The 14,537-nt window shown below is 51.4% G+C and overlaps 1 protein-coding gene across 1 annotated transcript in view; it reads left to right on the top strand.

The window, feature by feature from the left end:
- RTEL1 (regulator of telomere elongation helicase 1) overlaps positions 1-9,109 on the top strand; it is an 81,910-nt gene extending 72,801 nt beyond the window's left edge. The window contains exons 31-36 of the mRNA XM_038750304.1: positions 637-756; positions 1,239-1,484; positions 3,912-4,082; positions 5,076-5,246; positions 6,185-6,288; positions 8,056-9,109. Of these exons, the coding sequence (XP_038606232.1) occupies positions 637-756; positions 1,239-1,484; positions 3,912-4,082; positions 5,076-5,246; positions 6,185-6,288; positions 8,056-8,139 (896 nt within the window). The 3' untranslated portion in view covers positions 8,140-9,109. The remainder of the gene's footprint in view (positions 1-636; positions 757-1,238; positions 1,485-3,911; positions 4,083-5,075; positions 5,247-6,184; positions 6,289-8,055) is intronic.
- Positions 9,110-14,537: the final 5,428 nt, after the last annotated feature.

Raw genomic sequence — 14,537 nt, 5'->3', positions numbered from 1 at the left:
GAATAGGTTGGCAATTAGAGGAGCGAAGTGTGTGGCTTTCGGTTGTACTGGAAAATTCCTAAAAGAGCCACACTAAATATGGCTTTTGGTTTCATGCTAAAGTGAGACGGGGGTGGACCACAAACACATTCCTGAACCCGAGAAAGGCTGGTAAAGCCAGGGAAAGGCTAAAGGCTCCCAAAGAAGCCACGTCGATCATTGGCAAGCAAAGCAGTCCTGTACCACTACCGGTACATTATCTTCTGCTCTGGCCATTTTATGTACAAGTAAACTTTTCCCAGCATGGCGACCCAACCAGTATCACTGGGGTGGGGAATTGGGTGTCAATCAACATCTTAGCCAGGTGATTCCCCATAGTGCCCAGGACTTGAAGCTGTTCCCCAGAGCTGTCTGAAAGTAAAACTGGATTTCCTAAAAATGAACTAAACTGGGTTTACTTGTGTTCCCTTGACACTGTATCACTTGCTCACTGCAGGAAGCTCAGCGCCTGGGCTAGGGCCTGCTGGAGACAGGGCAGTCAGGGTCTCCTCCTCTTCCTCCACCAAGGCCTCGGCTCCGAGGGCGCCTGCCCATCTCACAGCCCCACAGGGTTGCAAGCTCTCAGTTGCTCATCTTGAGTCTGGGTATTGGTTTTAGAAGAGAAGCAGCAGCCCAAACCGAAGATAACCTTCTCTGAAGGCTCATCAGAACAGCTGAACTGTGACACCCACTTGAACCAGGGGGGAGCCCACTTGTCCTCTCTGCTGCTGCCCAAAGGTATGTGGTCTCTTGGCCAAGTCTTCCCTAACCTCACCCTCAGAGGGGGTCCCAAATTCTTCCCCACAGCAGGTACCAGTTAAGCAGACTCAGAGGAAAATAAACACATTAGTCATGGGGACTTTTTGGTACAGTCTCCGTAAACTTGGGTTACTTTTTTTTTTTCCTTTTAAATCCTCAGACTGGAAATGGCAGTGCATCTTACTAACAAATATTTATAGGCCAAAATCAGCAAGCTAAATGGTTTGACATAATTCTTCAGCATGCAGATGTTTTTGTCATGGTTTGAGCTCTTTGGAACACGCTTCATGACAGGAAGTGCGGCAGAAATGCAAAGGGGGACTGGGGGGCTCCCCCGGACGTCACTCTGTCTGCAGACACCGCTCTCCTGACCCACTTTGCGTGTGGGAATCTGCCAGGCCGCGGTCACCTGTCGGAAGTCGCCGTGGTCATCGTCCTCTCGGGTCTCTTCCCCGTCTCAGGAGTGAGCCGCCCCCACGTGCCGAGTGCAGGCTCCCGGGAAGAGCCTGGAGCCCCCCCGGAGAAGAGCAGCCAGGCAGCAGTGGCCACTTACCTCGCGGATGTCCGGAGGTCACTTGGCCAGAGCGGCTGCAGCCAGCTGAACGTGGCCCTCTCTACGTACAAGAAGGATGATAACTACGAGGCGATGGTGCCCGTGATAGCTGCCCTCACCACGGAAAAACCTGAGGATTTCCACCTGCTGGAAAGCAAGTATCGCACGCCACTTCGGTTACGGGAAACGTGCCCCGTTTCACGGTTTCGAGGTCCCGGCGCTCACTGGCCGTTCCCCGACGGGGCAGGGAGATTCCTTGGCTCTAGCAAAAAGCCACCATGCCCTGTGACAAGTAATTTCTTGGTCCAGTTGGCAGCCGGCTGCTTGGAGCCCGGGAGACGAAGGTGTGGAAAGGTCAAGGTGAAACTGAGAGTGGATTTCCCCCAAGAGCCTTTGAGGTAGCTTCTACTCACTCTGTTTTCCCGTAAATCCCCTTTAGAGTGAAACCGAAGGGGCCAGTTCAGGGGACTTTATTATTTGGGAGTTCTTTGAGTGTTCTTTTTTTTTTTTTTTTTTTTTCTAAAGGAAACTGATTGACTGGCAGAAATCCAACTTGTGAAGGAAAGTTGGAAAGCCAGACATGAATCAGGAAAGGAGTAGTATAAAAATACCTGGAAAAAAACCAAGACGGGTGGATAATAATAATAATAATGGCTTGTATTAAGAGCTTACTATGTGCAGAGCACTGTTCTAAGTGCTGGGGAGGTTACAAGGTGATGAGGTTGTCCCACGGGGGGCTCACAGTCTTAATCCCCATTTTACAGATGAGCTAACTGAGGCACTGAGAAGTTAAGTGACTTGCCCAAAGTCACACAGCTGACAATTGGCATGGCTGGGGTTTGAACCCATGACCCCTGACTCCAAAGCCCATGTTCTTTCCACTGAGCTGTATTTCAGTTAGCCAGGCCTGATGGTCTGCAGGCCGCGGTACCTAAGGATTGTGCAGCTTTCCCTACAAAGACACTAAGCTTCTAATTTGGAGAACTTCTGGAGGGCAAGAGGTTTAAAAAGTGGTATATGTTGTGTCCTTTTGCAGGGGACAAAGGATCCCACCAAGAGTTAACCACCCCAGCAGCTTAATGTGAATGTTAATCATTGGTTTTCTGCCATGTCAAATAGCAAAAAAACCCCCACCAAGATCTAAAATGGCTTAGTAAAGAAAAAAATCTGCGAGGCCAGTTTCATTTATTTTTATGATCACGACAGGCCAGGTAGCCAAGGAGAACGTAATAGGAGTAAGCTAGGGTTAGTCAGTCAGTGGTATTTATTGAGTGCTTACTATGTGCAGAACACTGCATTACGTATGTGCTTGGGAAATTAAAATAGAGTCGGTAGATACAATCCCTGCCCTTCAGTTTACAATCTAGTTGGAGAGACAGACATTAAAATAAATTACAGGTAGGGGAAGCAACAGCGTATAAGGATATGTACTTAAGTGCTGTGGGGCTGGGGTGGGGTGAGTTTTAAAGTGCTTAGGGAGTACTGACCCAAATGCACAGGTGATGCGGAAGGGAGAGAGAATAAATAGGGTGGAAAGATGAGAGATCAGTGAGGGAAGACTTCCTGGAGGAGCTGTGACTTTCATAGAGCTTTGAAGATGGGGAGAGTGGTGGCCTGTCGGGTATGAGAGGGGAGGGAGCTCCAGGCAGGAGGGGAAGCGTGGGCAAGCGCTTGACAGCGAGATCAAGGTACAGTGAGTAGGTTGGTGTTAGAGGAGCAAAGCGTGTGGGCGGGGTAGAATGGGAGAGGCTAGGTAGTTGGGAGGGAACTGATTGAGTGCCCTGAAGCCACCAGTGAGAGGTCTTGACTACAGAGTGGTCAGATGTGTGCGTGGGTGTCCGGTTTGAGCGGCATATCCACAGGATAGAGCTCAGCGGCTCTTGGTCAGCCTGAGAAGTGTCTCACAGTGATTGGTCCCAAGGCCAGTTCTGTTCAGTATCTTATCGGTGGCACGAATGAGGAAATTAAGGGTGTGCTTGACAAGTTTCTGGATGGCCCTGAATTGCGTGGGAGTGGTAATATTCTGGGAAACAGAATAAATTCAGAGTGACCATGGTAAGTCTGGAAAATGGGCCTCCAAAACAGGGGTGCCAGGCCATTTGGCTGAACTCCAGACCCCACGGGCCAAGCCGCAGTTCCTCTGATCTGGGGTTGCTACCTCTTCAGAGCCCTGGAGAAAACATCACTTTCATCTGGCATTAAATCCTCATCCCTGGGCAAGGATGGAGTCCCCCATCCACCCCCCCAAGGGATGTTCTTAGAAGATCATCCTTCCCCTCGCTCTGTGGAACTGGATTGAAACGAGCTGTCCAGAACTCTGCCATGTTGGCCCAGTCTAGCATGCCTCTGATTGGCAATCCAGCCTGAGAGAGATGAGGCTGGGGAAGGAGCCAGCCCCTCTATAGCAAACAGACTGTTCTCATAAGAGAACGACATCCACCCTTGTCCTAGGATGAATTCCACCAGACCCTGAAGGGGGGAGACGAGTTAATATTCCTCCCACTCGGGAGCATCTCCCCGACCCCAACCAAGTATGGGAATGGGTTTTTCTACCCCTGATGGCTTGCCTCCCTCCCTGCAGGGTTCTCCATGTTCGTCCGCCCTCATCACAAGCAGCAGTTCCGCCAGATGTGCCGGGACTTAACAGGAATGAGTTCCAGTGAGGGGAAGCAGGACCCAGCCCCCGGCAGCCCCGAGGAGCCACCCGGCCCTATACCCCCAGCACGGGGGGCTGCAGCGGGACCCTCTCAAGGTAGGGTGTAGGCTCCTTCTGTGTTCTGATTGAGCCACGTGAAGCAGGATCTTTCCCCTCTTCCTTCTTCTCCCTTCCCAGTTTTCCTCTACCCCGCACAGCAGGCAACAGATCAATTATTCCTGTGGCCGGGTGGAGCTGTAGTTTCCAACCCTTCATCCGGCGACCCTTAGAGAGAGCGGAAGAGTCCATCGACTCCCTCCAGTATGAGGGAAATCAATCGGTCTTCCCTCCTCTCCCTCCCAGACCCCAATCGTTCCGACGTAGGGGCCGCTCTGCTTCTGAGAAGTTGACCCTCCTACTCAGACCGCCTGCATGAGGATCCTCAGCCTTTGGGCCTGGATTCTTTCACAATTAATTTTGGTCCTTCCTAGGAACTGAGCCTGTCCCAGCCCAGGACTTGGCATTGAATCTTTCATAAAACGTGTGGGTGTGCGTGTGCACAAATGCCCACACCTTTTTAGTAGAAGGTAGTAGAAGGGATGGCGGTGGTAGTAGTACTAGTAGTAATAGCATTTATTACTACTTATTTACAATTTATTTATTACTACCAGAAGCAGTACGGCCTAATGGAAAGAGCGAGAGCCGGGCAGTCAGATGACTCGTGTTCTGATCCCGGTTCTGCCACTTGCCTGCTGGGTGACCTTAAATAAACTTCCCTGTGCCTCAGTTTCCTCATCTGTAGATTGAGGATTCAGTACATGTTTTTCCTCCCTCCACCTTGGAATGTGAGCCCCATGTGGGACAGGGAGTGGGTCTGATCTTATTGTATGGTAATTACCCCAACGCTTAGTACAGTGCTGGACATATAGTAAGCGCTTAACAAGTAACCACTATTATTATCGTCATCATTATTGTTAATATTTGATCGTCCTCTGGCTGCAATGCACTGTGCTAAGCACTTTTAACTTGGTATGTTCCATGGCAGCAGTCAGGGTCTCTCTAAGCCACCGCTCATTCTCTAACCACTTGTTTGGTTTTTTTCCTCCCCAGACACCAAAAAGAATGAGAAGTGCAAGAAAACGCAAAGCAAAATTTCCACCTTCTGCTGTAAACAGAACACATCGGACCTTACAGAAATTCCAGAGGCAGCTGGCCACTTTCGGGTCCTTCCAGAGCCCGATCTGATCCCCACTTTTCCCTGCCGTACTGAGCCGGGGTGGAGTGAGTAAATGCAGCCTTGGGTAGTTTGGGCTCTGATCCTTTTTCGTGTCTTACAGGAAATTCAGCTTCTTGAATTTTGAGTTCAGGGGCTGTGTCCCACTCCCCGCCCACCCCCTGGATACGGATCGGCCCTTTAATGTCTGGCCAGCTACTGCCTCAGAGGGAGATTCCAGTCGGGGCGTATTTGGAGGGCTCTGAAATACATGCTGTGCCCTGGAGTTTCCATCTGGGATTGTGCAGCCACGCCCAGAAGTGTTGGCAGTGTCCCTGGCACCCCCAGGCCCCAAAGTTTATAGGATCTGCAACTACAAGCCCTACTCCTAGGAACCAAACTGGGCTAATGGTGATGGCAAGTGGGATCAAGGGAGGGGCACGCAGTTTGGGAGGACAGTTCAGTCAGAGCTGCAGAAGAGCAGCAAGAAGCTGCAGAGAATCTTGTATCGATGGCTCTTAGTGCCTGAACCTTAAAAACAAGCAAACAAACAAAATAACAAAACAAAATCCCAAAAAACAGAGGATGAGGAGGAAGATGGGAGGCCTTTTTCCTTCCAGTTCCAGACTGAAGAAGCTGGAAGTTTGGGAGTGTGCAATTGTGGAATTTGGCTAATCCCTTTGCTTAGTCACCTTCTGATTAAAATTTTGTATTACCTAAGGGCAAGGTAATTGATGTATTTTTTTTTTCCTACTCATCTTTCCAGAGTCCTTTTGATTTGAATACAAGCTTGGGGGAGAGTTATAAGGAGGTGAGAGAAGGTGGATTAAGTGGGCTTCTTTAGATTTAGCCATAATCCGCAATGATGTGGCCTCAGGAAGCAGAGGGTGGGCTGTAGTCTTGTGCCGGTTACCCGGAAACAAATAGGGTTTGGTAATGATAGCCGTGTGAGGGTCATTGAGAACCATCTCTTGTCCCTCTCTGTTCCTCCATTCTCTTCTTCCAGAAGGATTCCACTGTCCAGGTTGCAAAGCTGAGGATGTTGTGCCCTTTCAATGCCAGGAATGTAACTTCTATTCATGCAAGGCATGCTGGCAACAGCATCTCAAGGTTGGCGTGACTAGTTTTTCGTACAACTCCTGTCTCTGTTGTCTCTGCAGGGTCATTGAGGTTGGGGAAGCAGCGTGGCATAGCGGATAGAGCACTGGCCTGAGAGTCAGAAGGCCATGGGTTCTAATGCCGGTTCTTCCACTTGTCCGATGTGTGGCCTTGGGCAAGTCACTAGCGGTAGCATAGGGTAGGGTGGTTGCTAGCAGTAGGCCCCGGGTGGGCCGGCCGGCCAGCTGTGCTCTACTTGTGCCCATCCAACCCCAGCCATCAGCCAGAGCATTCACTCGTGTCCCTTGTCACTTCTAGTTGGGTTGTGCAAACTAAAAATCAAATTTAAGCTGAGAACAAGATAGGTTGGGTGATACCAACAGCACAAAGCTTTCTGGGTTGACTAAACTAGGGGACCTGAAAGAATGAGAAGAGAAAATGTAAGCCAGGCAAATGGGTGGAAGTTCTGAGTCACCTGTTCCCAATTGTCTGGGTACTGTGACCCTTCCTTCACCCCTAGTTAGATGACCACTCTTCCCAGCCTTGGGAGGGAAGCCAAAGAAGCCAAATGGCCTCATAACTGCAAGGCTGGGAGGGGGTGGCCAAGAGGGAGAGGTCTCAGCAGCTCTGGAGAAGCGATTCTCTTCAAACCATTGCCTCTGCCTTCTGGGCCACAGGTAAGAAGGAGAGCTTTGGGGCAAGACAAGCAGCATGGCCTAGTGAGAACCAGCTGGATAGAGCAGGCACCTGGCAGAAGAACCTTGATTCTAATCCCAACCCTGCCATTTCATTCATTCATTCACTCAGTCATATCTATTGAGCACTTAACTGTGCAGACCACTGCACTAAGCACTTGGGAGAGTACTATACAACAATAAACCATCACATTCCCTGCCCGCAATGAGTTTACAGCCTTTTGCTATGTGACACTGGGCAAGTCACTTCACTTCACTGGACCTCAGTTACCTCATATGTAAGATGAGGATTAAGACTGTGAGCCCCACAAGGGACAACGGACTGTGATCAACCTGATGAGGTTGTATCTATCCCAGCACTTGGTTCAGTGCTTGGCTTATAGTAAGCGCTTGACAAATCCATAAAATAAATTTTAAAAGGGGAGGTGGGGATGAGGGAGCAGGGAGGATGACTGAGCTTTCAGGGCCTTGGCACTCTGAGGCTTTGAGAGGCCCCTCTTCCACCCTAGAGAGCAGAATCCTCACCTGGAAGAAATTACCCCGAGAGTTGATAGGAGTGCCGCCCCAGCAGTACCTCGTGGGTTGGGCTGAAGTCAGACCTCACCGAAACCAATCATTCCCCTGCCAGTGACCAAGCCTGCCTTTCCCACCAGCGCTGATCAGTTTTCCTAGACCCCTCCCATTTCTGCTTTTCGTAAACAGGTCCACAAAAACTTTGTACTCTGGGCACATTTCTTCCTTCTCTGGACTATTAGTGACTCCTGGCTCGTTAGGGCCTTTGCTCTGTGACATTCCCCCCATCTCTATTTTTCCTCCCCGTTATTATGCAAGAGTGTAAGCTTCTACCTGGTTCTCCTACCCCTCGCCTTCTCTTCCTGTGCTCATGGGCCTTGGCGCTATCTCACACCTCAACCCTGAATGCCATATTAGCCCCAAGCCGTTTCCCCTGTCGGACAGGGATGTGGGGCAGGTCCTAGGGACATAGGTTCTGGGGCGCCCTCCCCTTTTCCACTTGCAGATGAGTTTTGGAGGATGTCGGGTCAACCTTCCATAACACACGTCTCCTCCTTCTGATACCCCCTAGACCCTTAAGAAATGTCCGTCGTGCCAAGCCAGCACCAAGAAGAGGAACCTCACCCAAGTCTTCTTTTGGAAAAAGCCCCAGTGACAGAGGAGACCTCGGGGGTGTGGGCCCCTTGTCCTGAGACTGACAATCCTTCTTGCTATCCTGGAGCCACAGTTGGGCTACGCCCACAGCCCGACGGCCCGCAAGATGCTTGCCCCACCTCTGAGGCCCAAACAGCTCCACCGACGGACCAGCGTAGATGGGGGCAGCGACCATTCTTCAGAGATGGGAGTTGGCTTCAGTCTCCACCAGGTGCCTCGAGGAACGCCTGGAACTCATCTGCTGTGGTTGGGGTGTGTGCGTATGGGGTGCCTGGGGGAATCACCTCTCCAGTGCCATTCTCACTCCACCCCAGGGCTTGGGTCCCTGTGGTTTCTAACCATGAGATTTCCAATAGCGTTTTTCAGCAGCGAGGGAAAGCCAGGGTGCCAAGGGGAGGATTGAATCGCTTGGACATTTGGTTCCATAGCTCTGTCTGACCACCAACCAAAGCTCGATCCCCTGCAGGATTATACTTCTTGGAGCTTAAGAGTTTAAAGTTTCTTTGGTGGGATGATCAGGTGTCAAAATTGGCTACTGTTTCCCAGCCTGCCACCATGCCCGGGGGTGTTATAGTTACTTGGAAGGTCGGTGCAGGCTGCTGCTCTTGGCTCTGCATCAGGCTTCCCGTGCTGGTGGAAGTCAGATGCCTGGCCTGCCTGTGTCCCAGCTTTTCCAAGTGTACAGTGGGATCAAGAAGCCGAGGAGTTCTGATTGATGGGGGAGGAGGGGCTTTTCCTAAATGAATAACGTGATGTCCCATTTCTCCTCCTCCCCCAACCTGCCTTCTCAGTATCAGTCCACATGTTAAAGAAACATCTGGCCTTCACATGGGTTTTACCACACGTGTTATGTCTGATTTTCCAGCCCTTCAGCTTGCCACATTTGAGGGGCAGCAGAAGGATTCCTTTTTCCCCCCTAGTTTGAAAATTTTTAAATTAGAGCATACAGAAGAAGAAGAAAATATATTACTCTTTTCTTACTTGAGAAGGTACTCATGTTTGGACAAACTGGGTGACAAACTGTTTCCCATGAGTATAAACTGTGCTGTGTTCTGACCCTTGTGGGGGGAAGGGTGGGGGGGGGAGGGGGCGGGTATGTGTGGGTGTATCTGTCTTCGGCTCTCCAACTGCTGCTAAGAGACAGGACTCTTTATAAGTGCTCTAAAGCAGGAGTTCCAAAGAACCACCACTCTTTGGTCCTGTGTTTGTGGATTCATGCTAGCATGTGAGCTGAAGGGAGAGGGACAGGACCATACAGCCGGGAATAGCACTCTGATCGCCTGCTTGGGGCTTCCCACACTACAGTTATCACCTCCCTGACCTCCCCCATCTTCCTGCCAACCAGTCAGTGACTTGGTCATCCTCTCTACTTGCCTCCTCCTGTTGGGTTTTTGCATGTCCCTGACATCTGCTTTTCTCCATCACTTTCAGTTCAGGGCTCAGAACAAGAACAGGATATGACTGCCCACTGACTAGTTTGAGATGGAACCCTTTATTGATGCTCCAGGGAAATTAGGACTTGAGTTACTGGTCTTGATAAACCTGGTTGATCTGTTTGGAGGTATTTCCACCTCAGCCAGGAATCTGGCAGTGATCTTGAGCTTCAGATGTGGCTGGGGCCAGGTGCTAGAAAGCTGCCCTGAGGGAGGGGTGTAAACACACACACACACACACACACACACACGCGCACACACACACACATCTCTCTCTCTCTCTCTCTCTCTCTCTCTCTCTCTAAGCTGAGCATCAGAGTTTCTCACCCTTCCTACTTTTTGGTTCTCCATCTGCAAAATGGGTTTGGTTCTCCATCTGCAAAACGGGTATGGGTATTACTGAGCCTGCCTGAATGCTCAGTAATTCTCAAATGAAAAACAACTCATGAAGTCCAGGAAAAAAAAAAGCTGGCCCTGAATCGCCCCTTCTTTCTGACCAGATGAGGGTGCACCTGATTGAGAAACCTGGGACCACAAGTCCCAGCCCAATCAGGTCATGGGTTCAAATTCCCGCTCCACTGTCAGCTGTGTGACTGGGCAAGTCACTTAACTTGTCTGTGCCTCAGTTCCCTCGTCTGTAAAATGGGGATTAAAACTGTGAGCCCCCCCGTGGGACAACCTGATCACCTTGTAACCTCTCCAGTGCTTAGAACAGTGCTTTGCACGTAGTAAGCACTTAACAAATACCATCATTATTATTATTATTATCCCCCTCTGATCCCGTTGGTCACGAGAGGGTGCATCTGTGCTGATGATTCAGCTCTGGAAACGGAATCTAGAATTCAGAATGGAAATGCTGAGAGCGCCCTCCAGAGCCTAGCCATCGCTGTCTGCACCCAAATCCTCCTGAACCTCAGAAGTGAGCTGAACGGGGGGCCGCGTGATAATCTTGAAACCACTGGACGGTCATACAGAAGATGGTGACCAGCTGCACTCCTTGTCCCCGGGATGACACAGTGAGAGCCTGGGCTGAAACTGAAGCCAGAGAAATTTGGTCTAGGCCAGCAGGAGGAACTCCCGGACTTGAATGAGTGACTTGCAAACAGGTGGGTAAGAGATGTCCTTTCCCATTGAGCTTTTAGGATAAGAAACATCCTCTTTTGGGCTGGTTTAGGAGTCATCCCTTTGTCCCACGTACTACAAAGCAGCAGCCTGGCTCAGTGGAAAGAGCACGGGCTTGGGAGTCAGAGGTTACGGGTTCTAATCCCAGCTCTGCCGCTTGTCAGCTGTGTGACTTTGGGCAAGTCACTTAACTTCTCTGTACCTCATCTGTAAAATGGGGATTAAGACTATGAGCCCCGTGTGGGACAACCTGATCACCTTGTATCCCCCCAGCGCTTGGAACAGTGCTTTGCATATAGTAAGTGCTTAACAAATACCATCATTATATATATATATATAAATATATATATATACACACACATATATATTCATCCCTAGTTCATATATATATGGATGTTGTGTCTGCCCTGCTCTTTCAGCCTTTTTCCCCAGTTTCAGTCCTCAATAGGTCAGTAGGAACAGAAACCAAGCAAGTAAGAGTCACAAGAGGGGCCCAACATGACCTTATCTACCAGCTTCCCTGCAGTCTATACTGGTAATTGTACTTGAAGGTAATAACAGGCTCAAATGCCACCTCCAGTGCCAAATGGAAACCAGGGCACTGTTGCTTTGTGCCTGGGGAGCTCTTCAAACCAAGGTTCTTGACTCTTCCTTTCGTTTAGAGGGATCTCCCATTGAGCATTAAGCCTTCCCCGCAGACCCACCTGGCCTCCCTAGGGCACTGATGATAAATGCGACTGGTGACCAACTAGCTCAGTCATCTTCCTTTCCTCCAGCTGTTTCCTTCACTTTCTGGCTGATTTCTGGCTGGGCTGAGCTCCGTTCTTTTAGCTTATGCCCTGGACCCACTTGTTCTGGAAGAGTTACTGAGCCAAGGCTCCTGCTCAGGGTCCAGGGTACGAAATGATTCTAGTAACTCCGTTACATTGAATGCCACAAAGCAGCTTGATTTATGGCCTGGGGAGGGGGCCTCCAACACCGTGGCCCAAGGAAACTCCCAGGATTTTCAGTCCTTTTGTTGATCCTGTGATGTTTTCTCTTTCATCTTTACATAAAACAATAGATGTAGAGTATTTTTAGGAAGCAGGTTCAGAGAGTTCAACATCAGGGTTGACTCCCAAGAAGCCCAAAGAGTCACAAATCACCTTGGTTGACTCTCCTGCTCCTGATTCCACAAATTTTCCCAGGAAAGAGGAGGGGTAGGATATGGGGGCATTCCAGGCCCTGGTGGATCTAGGTTCTAAGGGGGTAGCGTTGAGGCATGTTAGCTTGTTTGAGAACAGTGCTTGACCCATAGTAAACGCTTAACAAATACCATCATCATTATTATTATTGAGAAGCCTTTCGGGAGCAAATGCAGTTTTAAAACACCCCGTGTACAGAGATCTCTTTCCCTTCCGCTCCACCTACCAGGAACTCTCTGGTTTTAGGTGTGACCTGGAATGAGCTGACAGAAAGTGGAGGAAGGTGCAGCCACCAGGGAGGAAGGTGCTGTAGGCTTGGGTGCTGCGGAAAGGGAAGGGTGAGGGAAGATGGGCAGATAATTCTTGGGGCTGCAACCTTTACTCTGCTGTCTAGCTGGTTGGCAACTGTCAGCACAGTACTAGACACCACTTTGCTGCCCCAAACGCTCCCTTAGCCCCATCGGTCTGGGAACAGATGGATGGTCCCCCCCCAATCCCTCTCTCGCTACTGGCCCTCAGGCCAGGCATGTAAGCCCCTGGCTCTGTTTGCCCTGAAAACGGGCCTTACAGGAGAATAATAATAATAATGGCATTTATTAAGCGCTTACTATGTGCAAAGCACTGTTGGGTGGTAGTGAATGCCCAGTGGGAGGAAGGAGGTGGACCGACGTTATCAGACCTGGAACTGAACGCAGCGGGAAAATTGTGCCCCGGTTGAGTTGTGCCTGGCCTGACGGGGGGAATGCCCTCCGTCGGATGGCATCCGGGGCTGGATTCTCCAATGTGAAGAGGGAGGGAGGGGAGGAGGTGATAGGGAGGGGAGGAGGTGATCAGGACGCTGGAAAACGGGGCCACCGGTGCCCCTGGAGCCGGTCTCTATGGGTCTGAACGCCTCTGTTTTTCTGTGTGATGCGGGAGGAGGGCCTCCCTCCGCGGAGAGGAAGCTGCATTGATTGAACACACACACAGCTTGCCCTCGGCCAGGGCTGCTAAACGTTGCTTTCTCCGCCTCGGAACTTAAATCGGGGCTGGTGGGCGTCTTTGTCGAGAAGGAGTCTCCTGAGGGCGAGGGGTTAGCCGGGAGGCAGAGGCCCACCCCTCCCGGCTTGGAGGCTCAGACGGCGCGGCTGCCTGGCCTCAGTTTCCCTTCCGGGCATCGCGGGGGGCAAGGGTGGCTTTTCCTGTGGCTCTTGTGGCGGAGGGAAGGTCAGCCAGTTCGCCGGGGGTCCACATCCTCTTTCTCCTCCCCACGCCCCCCTTCCCTTCCCTTCCCCTCCCCTCCGGGCTCGGATCCGCCCAGCCTCCCTCATAAAAGGGGCGGCCGTGCCGAGGTCGCCGCCAGAGCCAAGCTGAGCCGAGAGGGAGCCCAGCGGCAGGTAAGGAGGAAGGGGCGTCCTCTTCCACCCCCTTCCTCTCCCTCACCCTCCTTCTCATTCATCCAGTCGTATTTATTGAGCGCTCACTGTGTGCAGGGCACTGGCCTGAGCGCTTGGGAAGGACAGACAGAGAAGCAGCGTCGTTCAGTGGAAAGAGCGCGGGCTTGGGAGTCTGAGGTCGTGGGTTCGAATCCCGACCCAGCCACTTGTCAGCTGTGGGACCTTGGGCAAGTCACTTCTCTGGGCCACAGTGACCTCATCTGTAAAATGGGGATTAAGACTGTGAGCCCCACGTGGGACAACCTGATCACCCTGTATCCCCCCCCCAGCGCTTAGAACGATGCTTCGCACATAAGCGCTTAACAAATACGACCATTATTATTATTATTATTACAGATCGGCCTCATATAGAGACTCCAGCAAGTGGGCGTCAGACCTGAGGCTAGGGGCCGGTGGGGAGAAAGACCTGGCTCTGAGCAGCGAGAGGGGTGTCCTGTGGGGTCAGAGTTTTGGGGACCGGGTGGGCTGTAGTGTGTACCCCTGGTTTGGGCCTCCCCTGAGACTCCCCTCCTCCCCTGGGGGGTCCTGGGGAGGCACCAGCCAGGCTCTCCAGCTGATGCTGGGTGGGAATTTTAAGGCTCTCCCCCCACCTCTGCCCCCTCCCCTATGTCTTAACCAGTCTCTTCTCCAGCTCCAACCCAGCACGTGCTTTCACCTCCCCTCCTGAGGCGGGAGCGAGGAGTTCGCCTCCTCTGCCAGTGTTCAAGACCTACCCGAAGCCCACCTCCTCCATGCAGCCTTCTCATGTTTTCCCTCTTCCTCCTTGCTTCCCTCCCAAATCAATCAAGCCAGCCCCCCAGCCGTGTTCTATGTCCCTGTCCTTTAACTCTGAAAACCTTGTGGGTGGATTGTTGCTTTTTGAGCTTTACCCGTAGGCCCTGCTATAGCTTTTATACTGGTATTGTAGCATCCCTCTCTGTGACCTTGAGGGTGGAGAGAGGGACTGTAGATTATTAACCCCTTGAGGACGCAGACCTTGTCTTTTTTGTAACTCCACACAGCACTCAGTGCACTGCTTTGCACTAAAGCCGGCCCCCAGGACAGACAGCTCTGTGGATCACCAGTCTGGGTATCTAATGATGGATGAGAAGAATAGCGGGGGAGGCGGGGACGGCAGGGAGCAGGCTGACCCGAGGATAGAGTAGGAGAGGTCAGCCCTGGGAACTCAGGCCAAGTTCGTTTTCCAGAGCTGTGTTCTCTTCGAGTCCCAAGAGGAGCTTGTGG

This window comes from Tachyglossus aculeatus, chromosome 8, assembly GCF_015852505.1.
Source record: "Tachyglossus aculeatus isolate mTacAcu1 chromosome 8, mTacAcu1.pri, whole genome shotgun sequence".
NCBI lineage: Eukaryota > Metazoa > Chordata > Mammalia > Monotremata > Tachyglossidae > Tachyglossus > Tachyglossus aculeatus.
This window is presented reverse-complemented; position numbering and strand designations above follow the sequence as displayed.